Source organism: Dryobates pubescens, chromosome 4 (genome assembly GCF_014839835.1).
Source record: "Dryobates pubescens isolate bDryPub1 chromosome 4, bDryPub1.pri, whole genome shotgun sequence".
NCBI classification, from domain to species: domain Eukaryota; kingdom Metazoa; phylum Chordata; class Aves; order Piciformes; family Picidae; genus Dryobates; species Dryobates pubescens.
In genome coordinates this window covers 1,767,428-1,783,627 of record NC_071615.1, presented here as the reverse complement: position 1 = coordinate 1,783,627, position 16,200 = coordinate 1,767,428, and the positions used below count along the sequence as shown (strand labels likewise).

At 60.7% G+C, this 16,200-nt stretch overlaps 2 protein-coding genes across 2 annotated transcripts; one reads left to right on the top strand and one right to left on the bottom strand.

Moving 5' to 3' along the window:
* Nucleotides 1-1,470: 1,470 nt before the first annotated feature.
* Nucleotides 1,471-10,862, bottom strand: FLII (FLII actin remodeling protein). Its single transcript, XM_054180273.1, has 30 exons — nucleotides 10,736-10,862; nucleotides 10,080-10,190; nucleotides 8,873-8,944; nucleotides 8,653-8,733; nucleotides 8,044-8,129; nucleotides 7,738-7,899; nucleotides 7,529-7,632; nucleotides 7,274-7,449; nucleotides 7,033-7,190; nucleotides 6,835-6,919; nucleotides 6,448-6,595; nucleotides 6,183-6,316; nucleotides 5,855-6,067; nucleotides 5,594-5,773; nucleotides 5,440-5,522; nucleotides 5,286-5,360; nucleotides 4,975-5,058; nucleotides 4,730-4,901; nucleotides 4,542-4,646; nucleotides 4,143-4,334; nucleotides 3,856-4,044; nucleotides 3,614-3,753; nucleotides 3,268-3,493; nucleotides 2,956-3,110; nucleotides 2,778-2,838; nucleotides 2,557-2,685; nucleotides 2,344-2,450; nucleotides 1,973-2,078; nucleotides 1,811-1,876; nucleotides 1,471-1,639 (listed from the first exon to the last, which is right to left on the bottom strand). Exons 1-30 carry the CDS (start codon nucleotides 10,796-10,798, stop codon nucleotides 1,505-1,507), a joined length of 3,798 nt encoding a protein of 1,265 aa, XP_054036248.1. The 5' UTR covers nucleotides 10,799-10,862; the 3' UTR covers nucleotides 1,471-1,504.
* Nucleotides 10,863-11,431: 569 nt separating this feature from the next.
* MIEF2 (mitochondrial elongation factor 2) lies at nucleotides 11,432-14,362 on the top strand. Its single transcript, XM_009897459.2, has 3 exons — nucleotides 11,432-11,665; nucleotides 12,334-12,511; nucleotides 13,308-14,362. Exons 1-3 carry the CDS (start codon nucleotides 11,519-11,521, stop codon nucleotides 14,360-14,362), a joined length of 1,380 nt encoding a protein of 459 aa, XP_009895761.2. The 5' UTR covers nucleotides 11,432-11,518.
* The last annotated feature ends 1,838 nt before the right edge of the window (nucleotides 14,363-16,200 follow it).

The following is a 16,200-nucleotide window of genomic DNA, read 5'->3' as shown; positions in this document are numbered from 1 at the left end:
GGAGGGGGCTTGTGGACCCTCCTTGTCCCCACCCTGGTTTTGGTCCCTTGGGGAGGTGGGGGGCCGGGACCCCCGGGAACAACCCCCTCCTTGTCCCTTGGTCTGTGTTTACATTCCCGGCCCCTGCAGTTTACAGCCCCCTCCCCAGCCTGCCAGGAGACTCTGGCTGCCACACAGGGACTGTCCCCTTCCCAGGGGAGCCCAGCATGGACGCCCCTGGCTCCCAAGTGGGCACTGGAGGGCTTGAGGGATAGGGGGAGGGGTCACAGGTGGCCTTTTTCTCTTAGTGACTTCTCCAAGGGCTATTCTCCAGGTTGGGCTTGGTGCCTGCTGCTCCTTTCTGACACTTAATTCCTGCCATGGGTGTGTTTGGGTTGGGATCACGCTGCTGATGGTGTGGGACACCAGCTCCTGCCCCCTGGTCCATGCTGGTGCTGTGGGGAGGGAGCAGACAGGGCTGCCCCAGGCCCCTCCTGCCCCACCCTGGGGATCTCACTGTGCCAAATTCCCCCCCCCCGGGCTCCCCAGCCCAGCCTCATCCTCGCAGGGGACTGTGGTGACGCTGGCTCTGTCCCCTTCTGCGTGGCTCCAGGGCTCAGCCTGGCACCTGCCCCTCTCCTTTTGGGGCTCTGGGGCCATTTTGGACCCCTCACCCCGGGCTCTTTTGCGGTACATGTGTGGCTGTGGGGGGGGTGGGCAGGCCCCATCGCCGCCTGCCGAGGCTGGGGCTGTAGTGTCCCTGGTAGAACAACCTCTCCCCTCCCCCACTCCACACTTCATCCTTTTTTTTTTTTTTTTTTTTTTTTGGTAAGATGACTTTAGCATTGTTTAGTTATTAAAAATACTGGTTTTTAATATGGAAAATAAAGCATTTAATATCAGCTGCCCAGGCTGTGGGTGTCTGGGGAGCCCGGGCGGTGGAGCTGAGGCTGGGGGGGTGCCAAGGCCACCCTTGCCCTGGAAGCTGCGGGGTCAGGGGGTGTGGGAACACAACTTAGGAGCAAGATGGCCGCAGTCAGAGCCTGGCACAGCCTCAGAGTGACAAGTGCAGCCTTTATTGATATGATACCGTGGGGCTGGCCCCCACTGGGGGTCCATCCCCTGCCCAGGACAGCAGGGCTGGCTGTAAGGCCCCTAACCCCCCCCTGCCTTGCTTCCCCCCCAGTGCTCTTCAGCAAAGCATCCCAAACTGGGAAACAATCCTGCCCACCGCTTGCAGGGGCAGCTCAGCGCTGCTTTGGGGCAGCAGCATCCCCAAGCTGGGTGTAACAGGGGCCCACACTACCCCCTGTGACCCCCCAGGAAGGGAAGGGGCAGAGCTGGGCCCCGTGGTGGGAGAAGGGGGGGCCTGAGGGGCAGCCCCAGTGCTCCCAGCTTGGGGAGAAGCAGCTCCTCGGGGCACTTGGCTGGGAGCAGGCGTGTGCGGCAGTGCAGGCGGCTGGGGGGGGTCCAGCCGTGGTGAGGCTGCGGCTGACGTTCTGGGGGTCCCCTGGGGGTCCCCAGCTTAGGCAGGCGGCTTGCGGAAGACGCTCCAGGCGTGGAAGCAGCGGGTGAAGGGCCAGGGCTCGTTGCCTTTCCGCACCAGCCGCAGCTTGCGGGGGCGGCTGGGGTCCTTGGAGCGCATGTGCTGGATGTAGACCTGGGGCACAACACAGCCGTGGGGGTCCCCGGCCCTCGCCCACCTCCAGGGTTTGGTGTTTCCAACCCTGAGGGGGCTCCCGGTTGCTCTGCACCACCATTCACAGAGCCCCAAAGGCAGCTGAAGCTCAACTCATGCCCGCCCCTGCAGCACGCAGGAGGGAGGCCCTACCTGGCACGCCTTGAGGCTTAGCTTTATCTCCACCTGGCTGGTCTGGGTGCCCACCCACATGTAGACCTGCAGGAAGGACACATGGAGTCACTGAGAGACCTGGTCCCTGCTGTGCTGTCCTTGGATCCAGGAAAGCAGCCTCACGGAGCCACTCAGACCCACCTCCCGCCCGTTGTCCAGCAGCATGATGTCATCATCAGCCAGGTCATCCTGGCAGAAATCAGAGCACTTCTCAGACACAGAGAAATAGCCCTTCTCGTTGGAGCACCTGTGGGGACAGCCAGAAGGGGACCACATCAGAGCTGAGGTTGTTAGAACTCAGCCTGTGCAAAAGGAAGGGGCACGATGGAGCAGCTGTTTCAGCCAGTTCAAGCCCAGGGATGGACAGAGGTGGGAAAGGAGCTTTGCCTTTCATGGCCAGCTGTGCCTTGGCCAGTTTGGGAGGACTGAGCCCCCAGTGAAGGCCAGCATGGGCCAGGGTACTGCAGGAGGAAGGGGACCAGCACAGAGAGCACAGCACCTGCTGGACGCACCTGAAGAGCCGGGAGTGCTTCATGTATTCAGCGTCCTCGTCGTAAGGCTTTTGGCTCCCAATCCCCACCCAGAAGAAGTTCTCAGGTTCTTCTCCCTCATTGATCACCTGTGAGAGCAGAGACAGCGCTGAGTGTGGCTGTTCCCTACCTTGGAGCTTGCTGCTACCCAGGTAAGCTGCTGTTGAGCCCTACTCTGCTTCCCCACCTGCTCACCTGCTTGCTGTAGGAGTCATCAAACATGTGGTTCATGATGTCCTCGGCCAGCTTGGCCTCATCGGGGTCAGCAGCCCGACCCACCCAGGTGTAGACGATGCCCTGGTTGTCCGTGCTCTCAAAGGGCACCTGGGGGAGCACAGAGACTCAGAGCTGCCCAAGCAGGGAGGGGAAGGCAAGTGGCTCAGCAACCCCTGAGGATGCTCAGCCATCAGCAGTACCTTGAGGATGAAGCAAAACTCTGAGTTGAGCAGCCCAGCATCTGTGTTGATTTGGATGCACCTAGAAACGAAGCCCAGGAGGCACAGTCAGGCAGCAGTGCCCATGGAGGTGTATCCCAGCAGGAGCCCGGCACCCACGGGTGCTGCCTGGCCCCGAGCAGCCCCCTGCAGAGCTGACCTGGTGCAGAGGGCACCCCCGTTGGTGCGGATGTGGTAGAGGCTGGGCTGGGGTGGGCTGGCCCTGTCCTTCCGCTTGCCTCGGTGGATGACAAACCTCCTCTTGAAGTGCGAGAGGAACTTGGGGTTCTCCTGCTGCTGCGTCATGCGCACGACCTGCCCGGGGTGGTGGCAGCAGGGTCAGTAGAACCCCCAAAACACAACCCTCTGCCAGCTCCCTCTCTGCTGCTATCCCCTGCCCTCAGCCTGGGGAGCAGCGAGTCAAAGCCAGAGGACCCCTGTACCACCCCCCAGGAGCGCACAGCAGGGTCACCTCCAGCTTGCCAGGGAAGAGACTCTCAAACTTCTTCTGGAGGCTGAAGGTGAAGGTGAGCCAGCCCATGTTGGAGGCCTCCCGGCCCTGCCAGAAGTAGACAATGCACTGGAAGTCTTCCTCGGGCTGCTTCTCCTCCTCCTCTTCCTCAGCGTCCTCTTCCCCTTTGCCTTCGCTCTTCTTTTTCTTCTCATCTTCCTCCTCATACTCCACTGGCACCCAGTACCTGAGGATGGGAACAGGAGGTGATGTGAGGGGTAGGGCAGGCTGGAGATCTGGGCAGGGAGATAGGAGGATGAGGAGGGTGGGTCCAGCAGCCCCAGAGAGGGGACAAGCCAGGTGTCACCTGCAGAGGAAGACATAGCAGTCGTGGGTGTGGAAGTGGCCAAACTCCTCCTCGGGCAGGCGAGCGAATTTCTTGCCCTCCAGCACGAAGCCCTCCATGCCATCCAGGTCCTCATTCCACTCCTCCATCAGCTGCTCTGCCTGGGACCCCCAACGTGCCGTGTCAGCCAGCAGCCTGCCAGCTCCTCCAGCAGCACCCATCCCAAGGGCTTGAGGGGCCCACAGGACGGTCCTTAGCCCTACCTCGCTCAGGGGCATGGGGGGCTGGCGGGGCAGGAAGAGCGCCGTGAGGTCAGCCTTCATCTGGTCCTTCTTCTCGGCGTCCTTGCGGACCTTGCCGGCGAGGCCGCCCTCCTGCAGCACCGTCTCGGCGTTGCGGGTGTAATCCACGCGCAGGACGTCGTCCCAGTTCTTGAACTTGGACTTGAACACCTGCAGAGTGGCGCAGCTGCAGCGCCCAGGGCCCCCCGTGCCGCGGGGCTGCGCTTGCGCCTCCCTCCCTGCAGGCCCCCGCTGGTGGGCTGCCCTACCTGGCACTCGGTGCCCTCCAGGTTCCTGGTGACCATGGCGTGCTTGGGCCGGTGCAGCATGGTGCACAGCTCCTGGCTCAGCTTCAGCGCCGCCGCCCGCACCAGCCGCGGGGACTTCCTCCCGATCCAGATGAAGACATCGGACCAGCAGTCCAGGATGTAGACGCTCTTGGTGTCCAGCAGGCTCTGCAGCTGAGGACCCCCCCAGGGCAAAGGAAGTCAGGCTTTCCCAGCTGGAAAACAGCCTGCCTGATCCCAAAAGACAGCCAGGGAAAGCAACACATCCCCCACCCAGCCCCGCTGGCCGAACCTGCCTCCCCCAGGGCACAGCTGGAGGCAGAGGGGGCATGAAACCAGTCTCGCTGGTCAGACTGGGAGAACCTCCCCGCCCCATCCTACCAGGCGCATCTCTGGCATCAGATCAGCCTTCAGCCTCTTCTTGTGCTCCACTGAGAGCTTGTAGTTGATCTGGGGCAGCTCCAGGTAGCCCAGGCCTAAGCCAACCTGTGGAGAGGACAGGGACATGGGTGAGAAGGGTGCTGCAGGGCCCTGGCACATCTATAGCCCTATGGATGGCATCTCCCCACCTTGTACAGCTTGGGCTTGTGGGGCTGGAAGGTATCAGGGACGCAGGGCTGGATCAACTCGGGCTGCCCCCCCAGCACCTCCCAGAAGTCAGGGGTCTCCTGGCCCTGGGTGAGCAGCGTGATCTCCGCCTTGCCCTTCCGCTCGTTCTTGTTGATCTTCTCAGCGAAGAGCCTGCAGCAGGAGAGGGTGAGATGGCAGCTGGGCTCCTCACAGCCCCCCAGGTCCCCTCCTCAACCAGCCCTACCTGGCTTTGGTGGTGCTGCTCAACGTGGCCTGGCTCCCACGCCACACAAAGAGGTTGAGGCCGTGGTCCAGGAGGAAGACAAACCTGGTAGGTGCAGAGGTGAGAAGAGAGTCAGGAGAGCAGGGTGTGCTGAACACCCTCCCTGCCCTGGAGGTCCTTGTGGAGCTGCCAAGTGGGGTTTGGACCCACATCCTTGTAGGACGGTGGCGGCGTGGCCAATTTGCACCACAAAGCTGAAGCTGTGATGTCTTAGGTGGATCTTGCCAGCACCTTGTCCCCTCACACAGCCCCTTTGTCCTATGGCTGCTCACCGTGGGTCCAGTGATGTCCCCTTCAGTGCCACTGGCTCCAGCTTGACATTCTTCTTCCCATAGACACGGTACAGCCTGGGGGGGAGGTGGCCGTGGTGGGGCATGGGGCATCAGCTGCCCCACGCATGCCCCTCGCCCCCGGCCCCAGCAGTACCTGGTGACGTACTGCGTGTCCTCCACCGTGAAGAAGCCGCTGGCTGTGCCACCCTCGATGTAGGAGATGTCATTGTCGAAAACCTGAGGGCAGGGAGGAGGTGAGGGTGGGAAAGGCAGGGCTGGGGACTGGGGGGGGCAGGGGTTGGCCTTACCTGAAGGAACTCATCGCTCTCGTCCCCCATCTCCTCCCGGATGCAGCGGCACTCGGCCCCCAGGTAGTTGCGGAGGTTGACGGCGTGGATGGCGGAGCAGGCCTTCTTGTCCAGCGTGGCCTCCTGCCCGATCCAGTAGTAGATCTCCCAGCTGAGGGAACCATTCTCATCCAGGAAAGTCTGGGGAAGAGCAGGGTGTGAGAGGGGATGGTCGCAGGCCTGCTCAGGGGACAAGGCAGAGCCTGGCTGCTCCCCGGGTACCTTCAGCACGATGTAGCAGTCGGCCTCGTAGAACTTGCCGTGGAAAGCCTCATCCACCATGGTGGGCACGAAGTTCTCGATCTGCCAGATGCAGAGGCCAGGCAGCTGCCCCACATCCTCGCTGAAGAACTCTGAGTAGTCCAACTGTGGCTTCTCCAGGCCCTGGTCCCAGCGCCGCGTCTTCAGGTCTGGTGCCTTTGCCTCCCCGCTCTCCTGCGGGGGTGGGGACCAATCACTGAGCTGGGGGCAACTGGGTCTTTGCCACCACCCACGGTGGAACAAGGGCACTGCAGCGCTGTCTGGGCCCCTCTCCCACCCCAGACTCTACCTCGATCTTCTTGTTCTTCTCCTGAGCCACGTCTGACATCCCCTTCAGCACCTGCTTGGCCTGGTCGTCCTGAGCAGAGTCCTTGCGCCGCCGGAGCCGCATCTTGCGGGCCAGGGGGTCCTTGGTGCCGCTCCCTGGGGGCACAGGGACAGGGTGAGGCACAGCCAGGACACCCGTGCCTTGTGTGGGGCATATCTCATTTCCCAGCCTCTCCCAGACTGCTCCCCAAGGCAGGGGCTGTCCCCCCCAGTCCCAGCCTGTCCACCTGCAGCTGCAGCCGCGACCGTGGCGGGCGACGCTCCGGCCAGGCGGAGCTGGTTCTGCAGGGAGAAGTCGATGTTGTACCACTCCGACGTCCGATCCACCGGCTTCGGGGGCATCACCAGGCTGGGGTTCTCACGCACATCCAGCACCTGCCGAGGAGCAGAAGGGACACCTCACTGCTCTGAAGGAGCACAGAGGATACAGGGTGGGAAAGGGGACCTCTGGAGCAGCCTGGGCTCTGGTGGGGTGAAGAGGAGATATGGAGGGAGCCTCAAGTCTACCACCTGCTAGGGATAAGCTGTGCACCAGAGTTCCCTCCAAACCCCTCTGTCCTCATCCCACCCTACAGCCCTGGGAGCCCAAGGCAGAGATGGTGTTAGGCTCTCACCTCCACCTCTGTCAGGAAGTGGATGGCCTCTGGCAGAGTCACCAGGCGGTTCTTGTTCAGCACCAGCTTCCTCAGCTTGGAGCACCTGCGGGACATGGGCACACTGCTGACAGGCCAGGCCAGGGGCATGTCCTTCAGAGACATCACCCCTGTCCCCTTATGGGGACGCCACAGACCTGGCTGTTGGCTGTCCCCTACCTGCAGAGACTCTCAGGGATGAGCTCCAGGTTGTTGTTGGCCGCCATGAACTCCTCAAGGTTCACAAGCTTGCCGATGCCTGAGGGGATCCCATCGAAGTCGAGCTTGTTGGAGTTCAGGTACATCTTCTTCAGCTTGGTCAGCTTGCAGATGGCTGACTGGGGAAGGAGGAGATACTGGGGTGAGGGAGAGCCCAGGAGCACGGAGGGAGGGGCAGGGACAGCAAGGGAGAGGGACGCACAGGCAAGGAGGTGAGCTGGTTGCGGGACAGGTTGAGGGTCTCCAGCTGGCCCCACTGGTCGATGCAGAGGGACAGCTCTGTGATCTGGTTGCTGCTGAGGTTGAGGCGCCGCAGGCTGCCCAGGGTGTAGAGGCACTCGGGGACGCGACTGAGGTCGTTGCAGGACAGGTCCACGTCTGGGGGCAGACAACGAGGTGAGGCCACCAACGGGACCCACAGCAGGGCTCACCGTGGGGCTGGGTGCCCTGGTCCTACCTGCCAGGTTCACCAGGCCCTCAAGGCTGGTGGGCAGGTTGCTCTGCGTGCGCTGGGTGTTCCTCAGGTGGAGGGTCTGCAAGGCCGTCATGGCTGGGAGCTGCCTGTGGACCACCAAGAACCACGGGGCAGAGGTCATGTTAGGAGTGGATCAGGTACCTGGCCTGGTCCTGGCACTGTGGGATCCAGCCTGGGAAATGGGACCTTACCGGAGCTGTGCATGCAGCAGGGGGTTGTTGTTGAGGATGAGGGTCTGGAGGTGGACCAGGCGCCTCAGCTGTGGAGGGAGGCTCTCCAGCTTGTTGTTGCTCAGGTCGAGGTACAGCAGGTCTGTCAGGTTGATGAAGAGCTGGTTTGGGATGGTCTCAATGCTGCAGGGATATGGAGATCCTCAGGGCTGCCTGGGACCTGCACCAGCCCCAGGTGTTCCTCGAAGCGGGACCGGGAATGAAGGGGGGTGATGGATGGAGGTGGCCAAGGGTAGATGGGAGATGGTTGCCCTGGCCTGGACCCACCTGTTGTGGCCAAGGTTGAGGACCAGCATGTTCTTGGCATTCTCCAGTTCCCGGGGACATTCTGTGAGCTGGTTGTAGCTCAGGTCCTGGGGCAAACAGGAGAGCAAAGCAAGCATCACCCCTGCCCCACATCCAGCAGCCACCACAGAAACCCAAGCACTGAGGGGCATCTCTGGGGCATACTGGGCACCACTGAAAAGAGTCTGGCTCTATCTTCTTGCCCTGCAGCCTCAGGCTGCTCTTCCACAGGCTAAACAGCCCCAGCCTTTCCTTCTCACAGAGATGCTCCAGGCCCCTCAGCTGGGACCAGTTCCCTGTCTCTCTTGAACTGGTGAGCCCACAACTGGACCCAGTACTCCAGATGTGGCCTCACTAGGGCAGAGTGGAGGGGGAAGAGGACTTCCCTTGACCTGCTGGCCACACTCTTCTTAATGCACTCTGTTGCTGCAGGAAATCCAGCTATGGCCTGGGCACCCAAGACTACTGCCTGCACCTTTCCCCTGGACACTCCTCAGCCCCACCATACCACCTATGGGGCATGAGGGACCACCAAGGCACAGGAGCAGGACCCAGGAGTCTGTGCTGGCTTAGAGAAGACTCTTCACCTACCAGCACTGAGAGGTCATCCAGCTGGAAGATATCATCAGGGACTCCTGAGTTCTTCAGGCAGTTTGCACGAGCCACAATTGCCTTGAAAGGGCAGAGAGAAGCACAACTGCAGCCACTCCCCAGTGCCTCTGAGCCCACCAGCAGGGCCAGGCCCTGGCTGAGAGGTACCCTGGGGACACCAAACCCTGATGCAGGTGGGATGTATGAGGGGGACACTTACCCGGAGGCAGGGCAGGCCAGAGAGCTCGCCATGGAGTGTGGTGAGGTTGTTGTGGCTCACAGAGAGGTGTTCCTGCAGGGAAGCCCCAGACAGGCCCCAGTAAGCAGAGAGGACCCAGGGCTTTGTGGGGTAGAGGCCAGACCCCCCACAACTATCTGGGGGCTCCTTGCTCCCAGGAGAGTTGTGAGCTTGTGGAGGCAGGGGGTGAGCTCAGCCCTCAGCCACACAAGGCTGCTGGAACACTGCCAGGCTCAAACTGCTTGGTTGGTTCCAGAGTGTCCATACTGCCCCTGCACCACTGAGCGCAGGGTGAGGCCCCCCAGCCCTGCTGCAGGGTTTGGGGTGCTGTGGACTGCTCCTGAGCTGACTTGTGGCAGTCCCATAGAGCAAACAGCCCCTCAGCCTCGGGAACGCTTCACGGGGTGCCCTGGGAACAGGCAGGCCTGTTGGGACTGGCAGGGTTGGAGGAGAGCCCAGGGGAAATGTTGTCTTCCTCTGGGCATCACCACCCGGCTGCTACCTGCTCAGGAAAGTGAGGAACTGGCAGACTGTGGGCAAGATGCCAGCTTTTCAGTCTAGCCATGGCTCAGGAGCAGCTGGTAGGACGGGTGGGAGCACAGCTCCAAGAAGCACAGAGGGTTTCCCTGCTGCTGAGCAGGGCACACCCAGTGACAAAGACTTCTGGCAGCGTTTGAAGTGTTGTGTTTGTCTGACAGCCATTTAACAATGTCCAGAACATGCTGCAGGACACCACCAAAGCAAAGGGCAGACAAAGACTCCACCAAGGAGCTAGACATGCACAAAACTCGAGCCACCCAAAACCCAAAGCCAGGCAGCAGCCAGCTCCTGCTCTTTGGATCTTTTAGCAAAGGAGAAGGAAGGAAAAAACCCAAACCTTAACCCTCCCTCTACTCAGCCTTCACACATCCTTTCTGTTAAAGGGCAGAGGGTTTGGTCTGGTTTTCTAGGAAAACAAGGTGAAACTGAGTACAAGCTTGTCTCAACCCCACTCCAAACAGCTCCTGCATCCAGCTCCAACCGCAGCTTGTAGCTCAGCCCTATTATTAGACACCAGAGCATCCACTGATGAGCCACAGGGCTGGCAGGCACCAAGCTCTCAGGAGAGGCTCAGAGGGCCCTAATCTGACCCTGCAGCCCCAGTGGGAGCCGTTTGAGCCCCATTCCCTGCCCCAAATGAGCCACTCACCAGCTTCTGGAGGGCAGCAAGCTCCTCAGGCAGGTAGCAGAGTCCTGTGCGGTTCAGCTTCAGCCAGCGCAGGCTGGTCATTGCCTTCACATGCTCGGGGAAGTAGCCACCCTGCCAGCAGGAAGGGGAGGGTGAGAAAACCTCCAGCCCTGCAGGGTGAGGATCTGGGCAACTCAGTCTGACTAGTGCTGTGAGGTTGAGGGGAGCCTTGGAATTGCCCAGGCCTAAGAGACTGGGACCTGAGGGGGCTGGGAACATCCCGCCTTACAGGAACGGGTGCTGGAAGGCCGAGGTGGCCCAGTCCCTATGGGGGTCTGAGTGTCCCAGTCCTGTGGCAGGAGTTGAGAGGGCAGGGTTGCTCAGGTTTATGGAGTCGGGATCTGTGGGGCTGGGATCACCCAGTCCTACGGGAGGGGGAGCTGACCAACATCTGGAGCCTCATGGGCTGGGGGACTCGGGGATCTCTAGGCCCTACAGTACCTATGAGATCAGGGACCAGGAGCAGGAACGAAGGGGTGACAACACGTAGCCCCCGGGACCAGACCGGGCCTGACAGGGCCCTGCGGGGTCTGGGCCGGGACGCGCCCATCGCTCAGGACCTGGAGCCAGGCTGTCTCCTCATTCCCCGGTGCCCCCCGTTTCCCTCTTCCCCGCACCTTGAAGTCGTTGCCGCTGAGATCGACGCCGCGGACGAAGGGCAGGACCCCGGTGGCCGCCATGGCGGCGCAGGCGGCGGAAGGGCGGAGAGACCGGGCAGAGGGACCCGGCGGAGCCCCGCCCGGTCTGGCCACGCCCCTTCGCCCCTCCAAGCCACGCCTCCGGCGGCAACGTCACGCGTGGAAAGGGCGGTGCCGGGATTGGCGTCGGTGCGCGACTGGGCGGGGCCGCAGCAAGCCGGGCTCCTATTGGCTAGCGTTAGTGGAAGGGGGGGTGCGTAGCGCGCCGGCACGCGCGGGCCGCTGGCAGCGCCAGGGGTGAGTGCGGGCAGGGATAGGGGTCCGGTCCCGGGGTGTCCGGTCCGGTCCTGCACTCGGGCAGGTCGGGGCTCGGAGGCGGCCCCGGGCAGTACCCGCGGTTCTGGGCCACCTACCCTGGGCCGCCCTGGGGGCTCTGTCCCCCTCCCCTCCCGGGGAGCGCAGGCCGTGGAGCTGGTTACCCCCACACCGCACCCCAGAACCGCCGCTTCCCCCCGGAATAGGCGCGGAGCGGGTGAGCCTTCTTTTCTCCTGGGTCACCCTTTTCCTGTGTGACCCTTGCTCCTGCGCTGCACCCAGGAGCCTTTGCCCCGGCGGTGGAGGGGAGCCGGGGGATGAGTTCCACAGAACACCCCGTTCCCCTTCAAAAAAGAACCCCGTTCTACGGGCTCGGCGTCCCCTGGAGACCCCCCATCCAGGGTGACACCTTTGCTGCTGCTCTCTCCCTGTCTCTGCAGGGGGACCATGGCCGAGTTCACACGTCAGCGGGGCAAGCGGCAGGATGACAGTGGGCTGGGCAGTGTCCTCGACCTGCTGTTGGCCAACGCCAGGCTGGTGCTGGGCGTCAGCGGCGCGGCTGTGCTGGCCATCGCCACGCTGGTCGTCAAGAGGGTAAGGGCTTGGAATACGGGCTGGGCTGTCCTGTGGAGGACGTATGATTTGGTCCCTATCTGCAGCAGAGGAAGATAACACTCCAACCCCAATGGCTGCTCCCTAGTTGTGGAGCTCGTTCCTTGAGTCTGGCAGCAATGGTGCTGGTGCTGGCACCATGGGCATAGAGCTGCCAGCCCTCAGCCTGTGGGGACACAAACAACCCTGTACCCTAGTTACCTAGAACAGTACAATCAGGCACTGGAGCAGGCCTGCCCAGTGATGTGGTGGAGCCACCAAGCTTGGAGGTACTTAAAAAACTTGTAGACATGGCATTTGGGGACATGGTTTAGTGGTCATGGTGGTGTTGGGTTGATGGTTGGACTCAGTGATCTTAGATGTCTTTTCCAACCATAATGATTCTAAGATTGTGGTTTGGATACAATATCCCACCCAGAAAGGCACCTTGGGCTTAATTCCCACGTGGACACTTGACTGTTTGCACTTACAATCTGCAGGGAGGGAATGTGCACCTCTGTGCCCTCCAGCACTGTGTATTTTTGCTAGCAGAAGCCCTGCGTGGGGCTGTGTGCAGCAGAGGGGCTGCTGTCCCCACGGATTCAGAGTGTGACTGGGGGGAAATGGCACAAAGATGACTCCTCATCTGGTTGGGTTTTCCATCCTTCCAGCTGATTGACCGAGCCACCAGCCCTCGAGATGATGGTGACCCCAAGGCTGAGCAGAAGACCCTGGAGGAGAGCTGGCAGGACTTGGCCTTGATCAAGGCGACACCAAAACCTCCCAAGAAGCAGAGAAGGGAAGACCTCAGTGCGCCTCTGCTCTCTCCAGCTCGGCCCCCAGTGCCAGGTGAGGCTCACAGTGTCTGTGCCAGCTCTCACCATGGTCAGGAGGATCACCTTGATGTGCTCCAGGCCGGCTGTGCCGCTGCTCCTGCCACTCTGGGAGCTCCAGGTTATTTTTAGCTCGGTATCCAGAAAGCTGACTCGGTTGTGCCCTCCCTCCTGGGAGGCTCAGGAGCTGCAGCCCCTTTTTAGGCAATGCCCACAGTAACAGCACCTCCAATAATGTCTGGGCTGCTGCAGCGTGGTGGAGGCTGCTGGGGCTTTGTTTCCTCTGGAGCAGTGTCTGCTCTGCCCATTTTCTGGGTCAGCCCTGCCTAGAGGTGGGCTTGGAGCTGCCACAGACAAAGGTTGCCTTGTCCCACTGCCTACACAGATGGAGTTTTTCCAAGTGGGAAAGCAGCCCAGCTGAGAGCAGGGCAGGTCCTGAGATGCTGGACTGGGATTTGCAGGACTCGAGTGATCAGGCAGGCATCAGAGCAAGCTGGAGCTGGTAGGGACCCTGGCAGTGAGGCCCCTGCCTGGCTGCTGATGCTTGGCCTGATAAGCCCAGCTCTAGCTGAGGGGTGAGCCAGGGTGCTGTTGGGTTTGAGGTTAGCCTGGCTTTACCTTGGCTGAGAAGTGCTGTGAAGGTCAGAGGACTCGGTGGTGGCCCTCTTGGCAAGGGCAGCCTTCTCTTCAGAGAGGTGGGCTGAGGGCTGGACACCCAGCTTGTGCCTCTCCCCAGGAGAAACTGCTGTTGCAGGTTCCAGACAATCTGCTCAGGACTTCTCTCTCTACTCTGCCCCATCCCTTTCTCACAGAGCCCAAGGTCTGCACTGCCCCTCTGGAGACCCCTCGGGTGGAATCCAACCCTCCACGCTGCCTCACACTGCAGGAGAAGCTCCTCTCCCACTACAGCAGCTGGCTGGCCCTGTCCAAGGGGCAAGCATCCCTCACCCCCCAGCTGGCCAGGAGCATCAGCACCCAGCTGCAGAACTTCCTGCGGAGCAAGTGCCCAGAGCTGCCCTTTGGCAGCCTCTTCCTCAGTGGGCCCCTGCTCGATGGCCTTGGGGCGCTGTCTGCTGACCACATCCACTTCATGCTGCCGGTGGTCCTTGACCCCACGCTCTGGAGCCTCATCCCAGGAGAGGACACCGTGGTGAGGAACCCCCGCTACTGGATGATCAAGAGAACCGACCTGGAGTATTTCCCTCGTGGGTCCAGCCCCTGGGACAGGTTCATGGTGGGCCAGTACCTCTCCTCCAACGCACTCAACGAGAGCCTCCACAAGCTGCTGGTGGCCTCCATCAACTGGCCAGCCATCGGCAGCCTGCTGGGCAGCCTCATTCACCCGGTTGTGGCCTCCCGGGAGCTGAAGCTGGAAGTCAAACACGACCAGGTGGAGCTGAGCATCACTCTCTTCCCCACGGTGGAAATGGAGGGCAAGGTTCTGCTCTCTGCTCCTCCCGAAGGACTGGTGGAAAACCTCTGGCTGGAGAGCTTTGCCAGGGCAGAGGCCTGGAAGGTGAGGGAGCTGGATGCTGGGGACTCCGGGGCGCGGCAGCTCTGCCTCCGCGTCCTGAACGGCGTCTGCAGGACCCACCCCGCCCTGCACAAGCTCAGCGGCAGCCCCTTGACCCACGCCGTGCTTCACCTCAGTGCCACCACCTCGGACTGGGCAGAAGAGAGCCTGGCTGACAGGTTCCAGCAGGTGCTGGAGGAGCTGGTGGGCTACCTGGAGAAAGGGGTCCTGCCTTCCTATTTCAACCCCAAAATCAACCTTCTCTGTGAGCTGCTGGAAGAGGAAATCGATGAGATGGGTTTCATGCTCTACAGAGCCATATCTGAGCCAGAGCTCCTGCTGAAGGACAAATGACCTGGGGAGCCTCTGAGCACGGGGTGTTCCTCACCCATCTGCTGCTCCTCCTCAGGAGGGTTGTGATGCTTCTAGTTGGCTAGTCAGTGAGAGGCAAAGTTCTTGCACTTTATGAGAAAAAACCCCAAACATTTCCTGCCTGAATAAAATGTGCCTGCTCAGAGGTGGCTGTTGGCAGGAGGAGCCTTTGGCTGGGAGGCTCTGCCAAGCCCACATCTCAAGTACCTACAGGTGAGTCTCATCCACTGGAAGCAGACTGGAAGCATGTTTGGTCTCTGCTTCCAAGTGTCCCTTGCCTGTTGTCCCAGCTGCTCCCAGGCTCCCCTCGTGCTGAGACCAGCTGGAGGGGAGCAATTTCTTGCTGCTGCTGTGTCCTGCAGACCCCACAGGCACAGTGTTCTGAGTGCTGGGTCGGTCCTCTTGCCAGCACCCAACTTGGTCTTACCGTGCCCTGTCCTTCACCTGTCTGTAGGATGTTGCCAATCTGATCTAAGGCTCCAGTAGATGACCTGGGTGGCTGGCTGGGCTCTTGAAGGTACAGCCATAGCAAACAGGGCTGTGGGTTTATCCTTGGGAAACTTCCAGCTGCCAAAGAGGGTGAGCTCAGCCCTACCTCTTCATCCTGCCAGTACTGGTACTGCTCTGAGGAAGGGATGTGCTCCCAGCATGCTGCTGGGGCTCTGTGGCTCTTGTCCCACAGCAGTCTGGCTGCAGGATGTCCCCAAAACCATCTGTGGTGGCAGATAAAGAGCTGCTGACTCCTGGGAGGCTTCTGGTGTCGGTCCCCTGGTGGAGGCTGCAGCAGGGCTGTGCCTGCTGGGTAAAGCCTCTGCCAACGTCCCTCTGTGGGTACTTGCTGCTCTGCAGCGAACCCCAGCGTCCCTCCCAGCCTGTCCAGTGACCTTTTCACACATGTATTACTGCTGTCTTGGGGTCCTGTTCCCCCTAAGCCCTCTGGTGTAGGGCAGGGATGATGCTCAGAGCAGAGTCTTGCAAGAGCTGAAGTGTTTTGTGCTTTTTGTGGAGATTTGTTTTGTTTGGGTGTTTTGTTGTGGTTTTCTTGGGGGTTTTGTTTCTCTTTTTTCCCCTTTGAGTGGCTGCTTGAAGACTTTGGCCCTGGCTGTAGTCCCAGGGTGACAAAATGTATTCTTCTATTTAATGGGAAGGGCTGGTTTTGCACACTGGTGTGGAGATGGGGGAAGGAAAAAAGCCCTGTGGACTTCACTGTGAGCAGCTGTTGGGGGTTAGATTTCTTTACAGCTCTCCTCTTGTTTATGAGAGGAATGAAAACCTCATGCTTTTTCTCCCAGTCTGACTTAGTTTGTTCCTCCAGGTGTTAGTGATGAGAATAAACCTTCCCTGTGTGTTACTGGGGTTTGTGTCAGCTCCATTTTTGTCTCCTTGCCCCATAGTAAGGGCTGAAGCCATCCTCCAGCTGTGTTGGCCTGAACCACTCAGGGCTGTCCAGTGGGTCCCCACCCTGCGGGAGCTTGGTGGTGGTCAGACCTTGTCCTGCCAAGGCCTTTCTCTTCCAGTGCCTGGCTGCAGCACAGGAGCTGTCTGGACACTGAGCTTGTGCCATTCCCTCAGTAGCTCCAGCTACTGAATGCTGACCAGGGTTAGACCAGGAAAGTTGGTTGTGGCTGCTGCCATCAGCAGCACTTCAGCTGCTGCCTGGGTGTCACAGAAATGCCTTCTGCTGCTGGTGCCTTTCAGAGGCTGCTTCCCAGGCTTCTGTCAGGTCAGTGGTTGCATTGCAAAGCTTTGTGGCCCTGTTATTTTAGCCACCAGGTCTGTATTTTTAGGCAACAGCTGCTAATTGTGGGAGTGAGGGGTAC